Consider the following 16,681-nt stretch of genomic DNA (forward strand, 5'->3'; position numbering starts at 1 on the left):
GTAAATACATTAATAGATCCATGAACTACCCTTACAGCATGCTTTACTGTACAAGTGCTCCATAGGTAGGCAGTGCTCCACTTGCAGCTTAGAGGGCCCCTATCTAAGGAGCAGCTCCTAGACACTTCCTGCTACCACGCAGCTCCAGCAGTGATCCGCCTCTCACTAAGGCTGGGTTTCAAACAGGCAGAACGAGATTCCCCAAGTAGAAAGTAATCAATTTGCTTGTCTACTGCAGGTGCAGAAGTCAGCTTCTCTCTCACACCACTGCTCCTGAAGATGAACCCTTGGACAACCACATAAGAACTAGAAGTGGAAGGCATGTGGAAAAAAACTTAATGGAATGCCACTCAACACACAGTACTTAGGCAAATATTCAAAACAATGTTTTTCAGATATACCAAAGCTCAGTCTCAGGAGTTCTTCTGTAAAGGAAACAGAAAATCACCAGCACAGGATTAAAAGGTAAAGAGTTAATTTTTAATTAATGTTTTTGAAGTTGCAAATATCAGAAAGTCTGTGTGATGTGGTTTAGAGTGGAAATGTGCCTAAGTGTCAATACAAAAATGGATGTTTGCCCTGCAAGACCTGGATATTTCTTTGGGTGAATATAATCTCAGAGATCTGCTGCTCACATACAGGAATGATAGATTTTGCATGAAGCTTCCTTCTTTAGTGAATACATCAGAGTTATCTTAAAGGACAGATTTTGATTTTACTTTTTCAATTCAGTTGAACTCACATATAGAACTTCTTCATGTTTGAAACACTGTAGAATGTATCAAAACATACCTGAAAGCACAGGAGAATGTCTGTTTGTTTATCACATTAAGTTTGCTGAGTAATAAGCTTTCAGATATATAAAATCATGCTTATTTCAATTTCACATAAAGTATATCTGGAACATTCTTAGTGTTAACAAATTGAATTTACACAAGAAATAAAGAAAAAGTAGGCACCAACTACTTTTATATCAAGTTGGATGTTTTTTAAAAGCAGCTAGAGAGCTTTTGAACTTTAAGAGTCATGGGAAACAGTGTGGAAAGGGAGTGTATGTGTGCATTGGCACAGCTGACATCTAGAGTTCAATAACAATATTTCTCTTACAAGTCAGATGACATGCCAGAGAAAAACAAAGTCTGACTGCAAAGCCTGTGCATTCCTTGACCTATTTCTAAAACAGAAATTACTGAACAAAAAGGAAAAAGAAAGAAAATAAATAAATCAGTAGTAATTTTTTCTTTAGAATTCAAGAGATTTGGTGAAAAAAACCCACAACATGAAACGGACATATTTGTATCCTAGCTTCCATCAAAAATCCAGGAGGTGGATTCAGGGTTTGTTTGGGAAGAAGCAAACATGTACATGTGTTTGTTTTCTTGTTTTGCAGACTTGGAAGGTTTTTTAAACACTGTTATTTTCCAACTTAAAAATGTCTCCCACAGGGATGGGATTCCCATACAGCAACAGAACACTGAAAATGAAATACTCTAGAGGGTATATACTCTGAGGAGTAATCTGTAAACCTGTCTCAGATGTTGCTTTTAGGATTAAGTTTTTTCAGAGTCAGTTATCAAAAACCCAAAACTTTGTGTCAAACCTGCATGATGGTAAATCAAAATTAACAACAACTGAGAACAACGATTATAATTTGTTTAATTTTTATCAAATAAACTTATTCTCACCTCAGGTCTGAATTGCACTCCTGTTTACCAAAAATGTGTTTCTCTGACACACTCTGCTCTGCCACCAGTTTAGTCACACCTATTGATCAAACAGACTACATCCAAAGAGGTATCTGAGCTCACATCCAGATTATGCTCAGCATCCAGCTGTGTAATTCCAAATGCAATGACAGGAAATTATGCTGCCATGTATTTATGTATTAGATTTTTAAATATTGTAAATATGAATTATTTTCTCAGACGCTATTTCACCTTGATATATCAATGCCTAATCATTAAAGTTATTCAGTCAAAATTGACTACAGCATATGCTTTTAAAAAGAGCTGCCTGAAAATCCTTACATTTATTACAGTTCCAAGGCTGTGATCTGTAGCCATAAGGTCTGAGAGAGACTAAATGTTAAGCAGGTGGGATGCTGCACAGGACAAATTTCAAGCCTGCAAGTCTACTGTCGGGAAGACAAAAATCTTGAAACTGATTTATGGCAATACAAAGTCATTAACAAGTAGTTCAAACTATTTATCTTATTAAGTGGAAAGAATTTCATCTCTTCTCTATCCTGCTTTAGCCTCTTCTGTTGCTCTGAATTGATTTTCAAGTGCTGCTATAAAATATATCAGTATCCAGGCCATAATTATGATTTTTTGAGTAGATAAGATTATGATTTTCTTTCTGGACTTCTGTTTCATCTAAGTGGCCATCCTATTTGCAACAGCTAATTAAGGGAAGGTGCTGTTTTCTAGTATTCTTGCTGGAAACAAACAAAAAAATAGCCCAGGTATCTATAATACCTACTCCTACTCCCACCTGCTCTGAAGTATCTTAGTAAATCTCTGGTTTAATAGGTAAAACACCACCACAAAAACGTTAAATAAATTCTTCAGTTCTGCTTCTAACCAGGGGATAGTCTGTTCCTTTACCAATTACACAGAATAATCCACAGAGTAACAGATTATGTAGAGTGAGATCATTGTTTTTTTCAGTCAGCCCTTGCAGGTGCTGTATGCATCACCACTACTACAACTTAGATCAGTGCAAAAGCATCAACTCACCACCCTGCCTTACCAAAATTATCAGTAGGAAACATGATGGTTGCTATCCATAGACAGCGAAATGGTGGCAGATGCTTTTCCTCAAGTCTTCCACATCTGCAGCCATACATTCATAACAAAGGTTCCAAAACTCCAAGGAACAATCTCGGATTTCTCACTTTGCATCTTGGAACCAAACTGCAAACCCCTTTCCCTTGTTTTGCTAACTGGAATGTGAGATGTACTGACAGCATAGACATTTTGAAAGCAAAACAAGCTTGCCATACGGATGATTCACAAACTGCCATATTCTCCCACTCTACTAATGCTGAATACCTTGTATTATTCCCTGCTCTCAAGATTCTTTTCTATCAGTTAACATAAGACAGCTACATCTCCAACAGCATAACTATTACAGAGGTCTGGCCAAATGCTCAAGAACAGTTGAATTATTTTAAGTAACTGAAGTATTTTTCCCCTTTACATCCCCCCTCCAGCAGCATAATTTTGTTACACTTTTCCAACAACTTTGGACTCAATCTGACCTATTTTATTCCTTCCGAGTCTCATGTTTTAACTCAGTACCAGCATTTCTCCACCTCCGGTGATCTATTTCATGCTAATGAGAGAACCACCTGGTTTCAAATGCAGCACTTCTATGCTCTTGAATACTGGTCATCATTTTGGTTTCACTAGGTAGCATTATGCCAGCTATGATGGGTAACATTGTCTCAAAGGTACAAGCAACCAGATTGTATTTCCTCAATGTCATGTAATGACAGAATGCATTCTAATGCAGAAACATGCTACAGACTGTTTCTGAGACAAACGCTGGCAAATACAAATGGCCTTTGCATGTTAGTATTTTTTAATATGAAGAATGAGATAGTCATTAGCACTTAAGTGCCCTGTGCTGAACATGCTGCATGTTTAGATTTTGCACACACTCATAAAATTTAGTGACCTGCCACGTATAATGGCACCTTGTTTTAGGCTCATGATCAGGGCAAGCTCTCCACCTTTCATATTTTCCTATTGAATCACTACCATGCTTCCTGCAAACAGAAATTTGAACTTAGAACTAGTTTTAAATATTTATTTTTTTTTCCCAAGGAATTATCACCTTAACACAGAGATGCTTTAGAAGGTATTTTCATCCAACCACCTTGCTATGCGATAATCCTTGGCTCAAGCATGTTTGTTTACAAGGTATTTAAGTTGAAGAAAACTTTTTAAACGAAGGAGAAAAACAAACAGAACCTGTAGGAAGATTGCTACAGTTGCTCCAGTTTAGTTACTTAAATCTTCACATAACAGGGCAAAATTACAAAAACCATCAAACAAGTTCCTTCTCTTCTTGTGAGAACAACAGTGCACAGCCTTTGGAGCAAACTGAAATTTCAACTCAAGTGCCTAGTTTTCCCAAATAGACTACTATAAGTATCTTAAACATAGACACTTAAATGGTACGTGCATCGCACCTTTTTCTGTAGTTAAGACACTTAGAACAGTAATCAAGTTCCATACCAGAGTATAACCCCAAACATAACTCAAAAAAAACCACAAAACACCAAACTTGTAACCTGAAATTCCTTTGGGTTATGTTGCCTGCAAATGTCCTCTACCCAGTGTCCTTATTCAACTCATAACTAAGGAACACAAAACCAAACTGACCCTTATTTTTGTCACAATCATTTAAAAGAAAACAGTAAGTACTTAAGAGAGGTAAAGAAAGGAGTATGATGCAAAACACAGATTATAAATGTCACAAATCTATTAAACAGAAAATTATGACCTTGACTGTTGGCAAGACTACTTCTCCTGAAGGACCACAGTATGTTAAAATGAACATAAGGCAGCAGGCAAATAACATCAAAGATCAAATACAAGCAGCCTTTTCTATCAGGCATTTTAATAAAGGTGATGAATATTATCACAGTATCACAGTATAACCAAGGTTGGAAGAGACCCCAAGGATCATCAAGTCCAACCTGTCCCAACAGACCCCACAACTAGACCATGGCACCAAGTGCCACGTCCAATCTCCCCTTGAACACCTCCAGGGACGGCGACTCCACCACCTCCCCGGGGAGCCCATTCCAATGACGAACGACTCGCTCGGTGAAGAACTTTTTCCTCACCTCGAGTCTAAACCTCCCCTGGCACAGCTTGAGACTGTGTCCCCTTGTTCTGGTGCTGGTTGCCTGGGAGAAGAGACCAACCCCTTCCTGTCTACAACCACCTTTCAGGTAGTTGTAGAGGGCAATGAGGTCACCCAATAAATAAAGAAATAGTTAACAGTCAAGGCACGGGAAGGAAATAAAAGAATTCAAAAAGAAGCTCCCTGTTTCCCAAGTCTGCTGATGAACTGGAGCAATATATGGCTGCCTTGCAATTAAACAAAAGGACCTTTATTTAGGTCCTTGCTTTATTTTTTTTCTTCTCCTTAGAAAATGGAGAAGATAAAAGGTTTTATTTCCATCAAAATAATTCTTTCTGAATTTAGAACACACTTTATCGTCATGACAGACTAACAATCGTGGCCCCCGAGTCAGTATGCTGAGGTAATGGCCATTATAAATACTTTCCCAGCCACGTATGTTATCAGTTTGACTGGAGAGATTCATAACCTTGATGGGCAATGCAGTAAAGTTATCAGAAGGCAAAGACTCTTTCAATACCCTTAAAACATATTTGGCAAGGATGCAAAAAGTGCATTTCTGAACCTGACAATTAAATGTAACTATATATAAAGATGCTGTACCAGAAGAACAAACACTAACTTAATGAGCAGTGGATCTGTACGATGAAAGTACTGGAACAGGCAGGGAGGAAAGCTTTTCTAGAAGACAAGATATGCCTGAATGACCAAACTGAAATACCAGATGTGCATTCCTACTTTTTCTCCCCAAATACATGTAATACAAGCACATGAATTATCCTTGAACTCTGAGTACAATTTCAGTATTGGGCAACAATGCGCCTAATTCTTCCTCCCCTCCCTGCTACCTCCTCCCCTAATCCATCCTGTAGCCCTGTCTGTTCTTTGGCTATGTTTTCTATCTTGCATTGCTTCCAAGCATAAAGAGAGATGGCACAGAGGCACATCAGCTTGACTGAGTTATTGCAGGTATACTACTAGAGTAACTCCATTTCTACAGATTACCTTCTGTTAAAGATCAGCTAGCAGCCTGTGATTCCAGATCCAAAAATATGGTTTTACCATCAGTTATGGAACACTCAAGAAGTCAACCCAACATTTTCCAAGGTTGTTTTTTGTCACAAAGACATCATTTTTTTATTTTAAACCAGCATGCATTTCAATTGCCAGTATAACCAATCATATTTATCGACAAGCACATTCAAGCGGTATGTTTTAAAGGCAAGCCTGATAGGATATAAGATATGAAACTACAGTTCAGTTGCTCACATTCCACTCAGTGAGACTGCTGTTTAAACATGAAAAAAAAAAACTGTTAATAGCAGTCTTAAGTATTTTCTGCTTACTTCTCTGCAAGTTTGATATTCGAGAATTTGAAGATCAATGCATCCACTACATTGAAAAGCAGATGTCAATTGTTAATAGATACATAAATTAACGATGAAGCTCATTATTATGCTCCTGGTTTAAGTTATTTTTAGATCACAGAAGAGTAATCATATGAAAAAGTGGTAACTGCCCTTTTGAGAATTTGTATTGAGTTTTAAAGGTGTAACTGCATGATCGCATGCACGTTTTAGAGCTTTTGAGTAATTACTTACATTCTCTTAGATACAGAAAGTCCCGTCACCATTAATTAAGCATTAATGGTGCCCTTAGAGATTGTTTTTGATCACAGGCTTATCAAGCCATACCAAATTAACATGGGTCAACAAATATGTCAGGATACACTATAAGGATTTTCAGGTCAGTTCTGTGAAGCCTTGTTTAGGACTCCTGGTTCCTTTCACACGCCCCAGACTGAGCTTCCCCATGGCAGGCTTGGTGGTGCCAAGGTGCTCTGAAACATTCCTAAAGAATATTATCAAGATTTCTTCTGTGGGGAGATAACACAGCAAGACAGGCAATGAAGAGGAATTACTGCAACAAAATTAACATGCTACATTTTCCTGACCCAAAAGTAATGTGTTCCAATAAATTACTTTTAAGTTTTTCTGCTGATCAGAAGTGTCAGCACATTACTATAGCTACTAATGACTGCCAGGCTTCCTAGATTCTCTTGATGTGAGTAAGCAAACACTAAGTTCAGATATTAAGCCACTAAGTGGGGAAAAAACCAAACCAAAACAAAAGACCAACACGAGCAGTAAGGAAAATCCACACTAGGGTAGAATGTCAACATTCTCTCACAACTGATCTCTGTAGCATTTCAAGTCTTGGTTTTCAGCTAATCTTCCTGCAGACAGCCAGATTTAAGTTCAAGGAAGTCATGTTCACACTGTTCAACTCCATGACTTACATTATGTAAAAATCTCTTCAGGGAATTTAAACATGCATATGCAAGGAGACAGACTAAGGTGCTCAATTGTAATGAAATCATTTGCACATTGATAAGTTACTGGACTGATCCTTTGCAGTCACTGCAAATGCATTCATTTGGACAATATAGAGAACTGCTGCCTTTGCTTGCATAATTATATAAATAAATAAATACTTACCAACTGGGTTTTAAGAAGAAATGCATCTATAAAACACATCTATAAAACTATTTCATCAGACTGCCATGAAATCACTGAAACTAGCCAAACAATACTATTGCACTGGTCAACGCGTACACTCAAATGGCCTTTTGAAAGACACACATTTGATGTACTCAGAAGACACCAAGTAAAAAGCCCATCATTTGCTAGTTCTGAACATTTTATTGCTTCTATTCTTGATCATAATCCAAGGAAAACATTCATGTAGAGTTTGAGGAAAATCTTTTCTTCCTTATAAGCAAAAATAGTTGAACTCAGGTATTTTCTAAAACATACACAGTAGAAACTTGCCCACACAAGAGCTCTGGCAGAAAACAGAACTAAATTCAGTTTCTATTAAATAAGAAAGAGTACTGAATTGTATCCCCTTATGGTGTACAAAGTATACTTGCATAATCTTATGAAGACAGCAAATGACAATGTAAGAATAGATTACAATAATCAAAAAAAAGGCCTAGAAAATGTTCTGCAACGTTAGTGCTATGAATCCTCCTCTATAAATACTCAGACATCAGGGGAAAAAACAAAACAAACAAAAAAGAACAACAACAAAAACCCCAGTGTTGTCATGCTAAATTATTAGAATTCTGTGGGGGTTTTGGTTGGTTGGTTTTGTTGTGTGTTTTTTTCTGTAGCATTAACTGCCTCAGTTACTAGCAGTTTAACTTTCCAGGCAAGGGGAGGCAGGGAAAATGAGAAAGGTTTTACAGTGTGGCTAAACTAATAGCCTAAATTAGCTTATTCATGACAGAACTCAATTTCTTTAAATAGTCTATCTCACAGCCTCAAAAGCATTGAATAAGGAATTAAAATAAGAATCTGAATTACTCCTCTCTTCCTCCCCCAAATAAAAGTCCTCTCCACAAGCTACATTCCTCATTGTTCTAAGTTATGGACCCTACACCACAAATCTACTACAAAAATGGGCTTGGGCTCCGAATCACTGAATACGCCAAAGAACACCAAAGTGAAGAAGCTGAGGGAAGACTGTCAACCACACACATCTGGAGAGAAATTAAAACTATAAGTTATGATTGTCTTACAGAAAGCAGATTAAATAGTGGATTGCACTGACACCACCTATCTTGCACATTTGTTCAGAATACCTACCACTTCCTATTCATTGCTTTTGTTCAGAGAGAAATAGCTCTAATCTCCAAAACCGCTTTTCATGTATACCTATAACTGCTAACACTGATTGTTGTTACACTTTGATTACAGTGAAACAAGAATAAAAAATATATTGGAGTTAAATCCTTGTGTTGCAAGAGGGGAAAAGTACCTCAAAAAACGTGAAGACAAAACCCATGAGAGATCGACTCCAAGAGCTTAAACTAAAAGCTAAGGAGCTACAGACAGATGGAGAAAATAACGGTGCAACTGTGCAAGAAGAAGAGCAGGAGAAATTTGAACAGCAGGCCATTATTTATGAAAAAGAGCCCACAACTGAAAGGCACCTGCATGAAATCCAGAAGCTTCAGAATGAAATTAATAATCTGGTGGAGGAAGTTGATAAATTCAGTCAACAACAAAGCCGCCTTGTATCTTCAATGAGAAGATTCAGCGTTCTGAAAAAGGAATCTAACGTAGCAAGAGAAATAAAAATTCAAGCAGAACACATACAGAACTGTTTGGATGAGTTGTCAAAAACAGTGAAAAAAGCTGAAAATGAACATGGGCCATCATGTGCCACAGTAAGAATTCTAGCTTCCCAGCATGCTTTCTTATCCCTACGTTATCTAAATGCTATGCTCTCATACAATGATGCTATAGCAGCTAAGCAAGAGAAATGTAGAATGTTTATCGCCCGACAGCTTGAAGTAGCCGGTAAAGAGGTATCTGAGGAAGAAGTCAATGACATGCTCCAACAAGGAAAATGGGAAATTTTCAATGAAAATCTACTTACTGAAGTAAAAATAACTAAAGCTCAGCTTTCAGAGATTGAACAGAGACACAAAGAACTAGTCAATTTGGAGAAACAGATGAAAGACCTACATGACCTTTTTATCCAGATGTCAGTTCTGGCAGAAGAACAAGGGGAGACGATCAACAACATTGAAATCTGCATGAACAACACTCAAGAATATATTCAAGCTTCTAATGAAACATTTGGGCTTGCAGTCAAGTATCAAAAAAGAAACCCTTGCAAAGCAATATGCTGCTGGTGTTGTCCATGCTGCAAATGACAAAACAAATAAACTGTTTGAAATACTAATGCTTCCTATTTAGTACACTAATCTCGTAAAGGAGTCCTTCCCATTTCCTTTCACAAAGATCTCAGGAAAAACCGCACTGTTTTTTCCAAACAGAGCTAGAAGCATGTACATACAAATTCTTTATTTCGTGGTTTTCACAGAAACACATGAAGTAGAGGAAAGGATAAAAGAACACAAGTGACACTTTTGTTCTTCTACTCAAAACTAAAACCATGTAGCAACAAACTACCTGTACTTTTGGGAAGCATTCCAAATGTTGTTAATTCAAAGAGGGAGTTCATAAGAAGAGTTCGGTTCCCTTTCACAAGACAGTAATTAGCATTTCTAATTGCCTTGTATGTTTTTGGCACTCATCTTCGCTTTGCTCAAATTCTAATTTATTTATTCCCCCCAATTCTGAAATTCAACAAAAAAAGAACCCATGTAAAGCAGACATCATTAGCCAAAAAATAGAACATAATGCCTAAACCAAACAATATGGCAGAAAATAGTTATCAGGAGTGTCTCAACACTACGTCTACAAGAAAAGTTACTTACAAGCTTACTTACCTACTTAACACCATGAAATAATGTTCACGTTATAGTGAGGCAGTGTGTGCCCTCCTCTTATGGAATGCAAAACAGGCACTGGCTTATTTATTTTAATGTTGTATTTCTTACAGACAGGTGCTGAGTTGTGATTTTCTGAACACATTACTGACCACTAAAAGCAGAAGACCATGTTACAAAACCTACAGGGACACTTGTTAGCAGCCCTCTAAGAAGCCAAGCATTAAGGAACTGACAGACATATTTACATTACTCAAATATATAGAGAGATCCCTACCAGGAGAGGATAGAGGAATATGATACTTTATTACACAGTGACAAGACATATTCTTACTGTTCCATAACCTATTTAGATCTGCAGTTGCCTCTGCAGGCTGACTTTTACTTATACAAAAACAAAGGAAAAAAAGGTAATTGAAAAATAGAACTCCATCCTCATAAAACATAATCTAGAACCAGAGAATTATTTAGCATGGAAGGAACTTGCCTTCATAGTCTTCTTGGAATATGCACTAGACAGAAACAAAACCCCAGTGATGCCCAGTGACAGGACAAAGAGCAATGCATATAAAGTGGAATACAGAAAATTTGGTCTGAAAAACTTGTTTATTTTGAGGGTGACAGAGCACTGGAAGAGGCTGCCCACTGAGGTTGTGGAGTCTCCCTCTCTGGAGACTTTCAAAACCCACCTGGATTTGGTCCTGGACAACTTGCTCGAGATGAACTGTTTTAGCAAGGGGTTTGAAATAGATTATCTTAAAAGGTCCCTTCCAAATCCTACCACTCTTTGATTCCGTTTTTTACTTTCAGCAGAACAAAAGTACACAATAGATAGCCTTTTACTTCGCTCTTGGGCCCTTAAAAAGAAAGGCATTACACTAGTTTTGCAAAAGATTACTTGAGACAGCATCAACAGATGAGAAAACCAAATTACAACAATCACCTGTCTTACGCAGCATCCCCCACACAGGAGTGTTCACACAAGCATCCTTATCTGTAAGAGAAATGCATTCGTGGACCAGCCCTTCCTCTTTGCACAACAGGTGTGTTTCTTCAATGCAGTCTTGCCAAACAAGAGCTGTATGTTAAATTCTGGGAAAAACTCCTCAAGTTTTACTAATATTCAGGAAGACAGATGCCTGTTCACAGACAAGTAAACAACTGAAGCAGTTTTCAGCTGTGTATATTGGTTAGAAAATGGCAAAAGAGAGACATACATGACATGCTGTAGAACAACTGAGAAGAGAAACAAAAATTTGTGGAAAGCTACTTCTCAATATAAGGTATTATTAACTGAAAGTAAATAGTATAAACTACAACTTATACTGACATAATGAGAATTTGATATTGAGTATTCAAATGGACTAACAGCCCAAATTTTGCAGTAATCACAAAAATAACTGTAGTGTTTACTTTAGTTACTTAGCTATACAGAAGAACTGCTTGAAGTAGAGCTGCCTCTGTTCTAGTAAGAAAAGTGAACTATTAGTAACTAGAACGCCTCATCACCAAAGTAATAGTTTGAAAGTAGTTTCTACTACAAACAAACAAACACACAAACACCCCACCAACTGGCCCAGCAATGTCTGATATAAAAATACCAGGCACAGCACACAGACTTGTATTTCCTCTTGCATGTGTTTCGTGTCAAAGCAAAAAACACACAAAAAAATCCCAAAATCAACGAACCAAAACCCAAACATAAAATCAACACCAAACCAAACCAGTATTTGCCTATATAATATGAAGTCTAAATCCTTCTTTCCAACAAAAGGGAAAAAAATTCTAAGAAAATTTTGCTTTGCATACCTATATAAACCTTCAGGATGCCAACAGAAGAATCAACCCATGAACCTAAGAACTGCCAGATCTCTTGCTTTCTACAATTCAATTTCCCCATACATAACAGACTGATTAACTACTTAAGCATTTTAGTGTTATAAATAGGTATTGAGCAATGCAAAGATAAGGAAAGTAATAGCACAAAACAAAGGGGGAAAAACAGATAAAAAATGCCAAATATAAAGTTTAACTTCTTCAAGTATTTTGTCACTAATGGTCAGTATCACCACTGTATGAAAACTGTCTTAAAATGATACTGCGATACTTCTGGGGCTGGTAATAGATAAGAAGATGCCACAGTATCAATTTAAATTGAAGCAAGTATCACACTGAACAATATCAGATCTCTTACATACCCACATTACTTGCAACACAGTGTTTTGTATCAATCTTGTAACTATACTGCACAATCCAGCCTGTATTTTTTCCAGCCTACTGGGCCTCCATTTCTCCCTGAATAGTTCTCATGCTCACTACCCATTCCTGTATCAGAGAGAATGAAAAGCAAAAGTTATCTTCCCTTTAACTTCACTTCCATCAGCAATGTGTCTTCTTACTCCTCCAAAAACACAGAGCTGACACATAGATGTGCACTGCAAGACTAGGGCACACTGCTATACAAGTGGGATAGAAAAGATGGCAAAAGCAGGACTGGGCCAGTGACTACAACTCTGCTTTGGTCTATCATGAAGATTCCATCTCACACTGCGCTGCACTGTGAAATGAGACCTATCTACCCATGATAATTCAAGGTGGTGTCTTGCTAGAATTTTTCACAGTATAAAGCTGATGATGATTAGAAGAGATCTAAGAGGAAATACAGTGACATAAATTGACATTAATTTCCAGTGCTTTCCAGAGAAAAAAAAGTAGAAAAACATTCTGAGGAAATGGTCTCTCATTCAAAGAAAAAATAGGAGAAGTATATTTACTGGGAAAAGCTGTTATTAAAACAAAACAAACAAACAAACACCAAGCCAACACCACCCCCCCTAGATTTTTTAATTCTCCAGAACAAAATATACACAGTTTTCAAGAACCTATTATTGTACTGGAAAGTCTTTGTTGTGGCTATAATTTCCCACACCTAATTTGCACACCTCCCTATAAATTATGTTTATGATTAAAACTCTCCTGTTCCCCTCTAAGTACATACCCAGATGTAATTCTATCTGTGCTTTAGCTATCCTACCCTGATCCTTGGCTGCTCAGACAACTTCTTTTTGCCCTTTTTGCTTCCGCTCCCTAAAGACTCTCTTTTTATGCCCAAGTAAGTCCAAGCAATGTTGTTATAAACAACATTATCTTCTTACAGGATGAAATACACAGTTATACAAATTGGGATATGTTATTTTTTCCCCAAAATCGTAAAAGATAAAAACTAGAGATATTTAGATAAAGGTACTTCATGATTCAGCATGTATTCTACCCATTACATCACATCATTTCTTCAAGGACACTTAGCTCCTACAATAACCGTACCACAGACATGTATGAAAGTCAAGAAGAGAGATGCCAAAACTTAGAATCATAGAATCAATAAGGTTGGAAAAGACCTCAGAGATCATCAAGTCCAGCCTATCACCCAGCACCTCATGACAACTAAACCATGGCACCACGTGCCACATCCAATGCCCTCCTGAAGGCCTCCAGGGATGGTGACTCCATCACCTCCCTGGGCAGCACATTCCAATGGCCAATTCTCTTTCTGGGAAGAACTTTCTCCTCACCTCCAGCCTAAACTTCCCCTGGCTCTGCTTGAGACTCTGTCCTCTTGTTCTGCTGCTGGGTGCCTGGGAGAAGAGACTAACCCCCACCTGGCTACAACCTCCTTTCAGATAGTTGTAGACAGCAAGAAGGTCTCCCCTGAGCCTCCTCTTCTCCAGGCTAAGCAACCCCAGCTCCCTCAGCCTCTCCTCACAGGGCTCTGCTCCAAACCCCTCCCCAGCTTTGTTGCCCTTCTCTGGACACCTTCCAGCAACTCAACATCTTGCCTAAACTGAGGGGCCCAGAACTGGACACAGGACTCAAGGTGTGGCCTAACCAGTGCTGAGCACAGGGCACAATGACTTCCCTGCTCCTGCTGGCCACACTATTCCTGATGCAGGCCAGGATGCCATTGGCCTTCTTAGCCACCTGGGCACACTTCTGACTCATGTTCAGCTGCTGTCAACTAGTACCCCCAGGACCCTTTCCACCTGGCTGCTCTCCAGCCACTCTGACCCCAGCCTGTAGCTCTGCATGGGGTTGTTGTGGCCAATGTGCAGAACCCGGCACTTGGATGTGTTCAATCTCATGCCGTTGGACTCTCCCCATCTGTCCAGCCTGTCCAGGTCCCTCTGCAGAGCCTCTCTACCCTCCAGCAGATCAACTCCTGCCCCCAGCTTGGTGTCATCAGCAAATTTACTGATGATGGACTCAATGCCCTCGTCCAGATCATCAATAAAGATGTTAAAGAGCATGGGGCCCAGCACTGATCCCCGGGGGACAACACTAGTGACTGGCCACCAGCTGGCTGTGGCACCATTCACCACCACTCTCTGGGCTCGGCCCTCCAGCCAGTTCCTAACCCATCGCAGTGTGCTCCCATCCAAGCCATGGGCTGACAGCTTGGCCAGGAGTTTGCTGTGGGGGACGGTGTCAAAGGCCTTGCTGAGGTCCAGGTAGACTACATCCACAGGCCTCCCCACATCCACCAGGCAGTCACCTGATCATAGAAGGAGATCAGGTTGGTCAGGCAGGACCTGCCCTTCCTAAACCCATGCTGGCTGGGCCTGATCCCTTGGCCATCCTCTAAGTGCTGTGTGATTGCACTCAGGATGACCTGTTCCATAATCTTGCCTGGCACTGAGGTCAGGCTGACAGGCCTGTAATTCCCTGGCTCATCCAACCGGCCCTTCTTGTGGATGGGTACCACGTTGGCCAGCTTCCAGTCATCTGGGACCTCTCTAGTGAGCCAGGACTGATTAAAAATTATGGACAGTGGCTTGGCCAGCTCATCTGCCAGCTCCTGAGGAGAGCTCCAATCACTTGCTCATGGAACACAGGGAAACTATGCAGCTCCCTGGCTCCTTCTGCCAGCTCTGCAGGCCAGCTGTCTGGTAGACGTTCTGTCCTGATAGTAAAAATTGAGGCAAAGAAGGTGTTAAGTACCTCTGCCTTTTCCTCATCCTGTGATACAACATTTCCCTCCATGTCAAACAAGGAATGGAGGTTGTCCCTGCCCTTCCTCTTGCTATTAATATATTTATAGAAGGACTTTTTGCTGTCCTTCACAGCAGAGGCCAGTCTAAGCTCCAAATGTGCTTTTGCCTCCCTAATTTTCTTCCTGCATGATTTGGCTACATCCTTAAACATTCCATGGGTTGCCTCACCTTTCTCCCAAAGATGATACACCCTCTTTTTTCCCTTAGTTCTATTAAAAGTTCATTACCCAACCAGGCTGGCCGTCTGCCCCGGCAGCTCATCTTCCAGCACATTGGCACAGCCTGCTCCTGCACCTTCATCAGTTCTTCCTTGAAGCAGGTCCAGCCCTCCTGGACCCCTTTATTTTTAAGGGCTTTTTCCCAAGGAACCCTCTGAATTATTTCCTTGAGCAACCTGAAGTCTGCCCTCTGGCAGTCCAGAGTGGAGGTCTTCTTGCTGCCCCTCTTAGTTTGACCGAATACCGAAAATTCAATTCTCTCGTGGTCGCTGGCCCCTAAACAGCCTCCAACCACCACATCCCCACCAGCCCTTCCCTGTTGGTGAAGAGGAGGTCAAGCATAGCCTTGCCGCTGGTAGGCTCACGCAGCACTTGGGATAAGAAGCTGTCCTCCATGCACTCTAAGAACCTCCTAGACTGTCTCCTCTCTGCTGTGTTGAGATCCCAGCAGATGTCAGGCAGGTTGAAGTTGCCCATGAGGACAAGGTCAGGAGATCTTGAGACAGCCTTAAGCTGCCTATAGATTGCTTCATCATTTGTCCACAAGGACCTTCTGTGTGGCTAAAGTTAACAAAATGTTATTTCCAGTATTTCTAAGCAGAGATGTTCATGAGTCTGTGTGTTCTGTGACTATCTCCAGCCTTTTGAAACTTTAACTGTCTCTAATTAAAGCACGGAAATAAAAGCACACACCACGTACTATTGAAGTCAGCCTTCTTTAACTAAAGATTTTGCTGATCACGTATCAGCAGCACCACCATGTGTTAAGTGAGCAAGTTAGTGCTGAGAGATTCCAGGTACTGCAAAATACAATAAACCATTTACAATTTAAGTAATTAATGTAGGAATAAATAGTAACCTATTTTTACCCCACATTGCCATGCCAAACTTGCAAAGTCTACCTCGTACTATGTCAAGTAATATTATAATTTTTTAAAGTTTTAAAAAAACCCAACCACACTTCTTATATTTCCACTGTTAATGAGAGAAGAAAAATAAATTCGTCTGAGAACGACTACAGAAGATCTAATGTCAGATGCAGTGAATGGATTCAGTATACCGCCATGTAAAACTGAAGAGGGAAGGCAGAGAAGGTTTTTTCAGTAGTATGATACTAATACTCTCATAAATATATACTTCATAAATACTGTAGAACTGTTAGTGTACTTTATACTTATGGTTATACTAAACTATACATCAATATTTCCTTAGAAAGTGTATTGAAGGTTAGA

General features: G+C 39.4%; 2 protein-coding genes across 2 annotated transcripts in view; one reads left to right on the forward strand and one right to left on the reverse strand.

Annotated features, from left to right (window-relative positions):
- Nucleotides 1-16,681, reverse strand: part of ARL13B (ADP ribosylation factor like GTPase 13B) — a 51,875-nt gene that overhangs the window by 23,515 nt on the left and 11,679 nt on the right. The window lies entirely within an intron of this gene.
- STX19 (syntaxin 19) lies at nt 138-9,694 on the forward strand. Its single transcript, XM_009897408.2, has 2 exons — nt 138-465; nt 8,640-9,694. Exon 2 carries the CDS (start codon nt 8,726-8,728, stop codon nt 9,602-9,604), a length of 879 nt encoding a protein of 292 aa, XP_009895710.1. The 5' UTR covers nt 138-465; nt 8,640-8,725; the 3' UTR covers nt 9,605-9,694.

Source organism: Dryobates pubescens, chromosome 12 (genome assembly GCF_014839835.1).
Source record: "Dryobates pubescens isolate bDryPub1 chromosome 12, bDryPub1.pri, whole genome shotgun sequence".
NCBI classification, from domain to species: Eukaryota; Metazoa; Chordata; class Aves; order Piciformes; family Picidae; genus Dryobates; species Dryobates pubescens.

What these genes read in the sequence shown, in the direction of transcription:
- STX19 (XM_009897408.2), top strand. Translation starts at nt 8,726, where the DNA reads ATGAGAGATCGACTCCAAGAGCTTAAACTAAAAGCTAAGGAGCTACAG.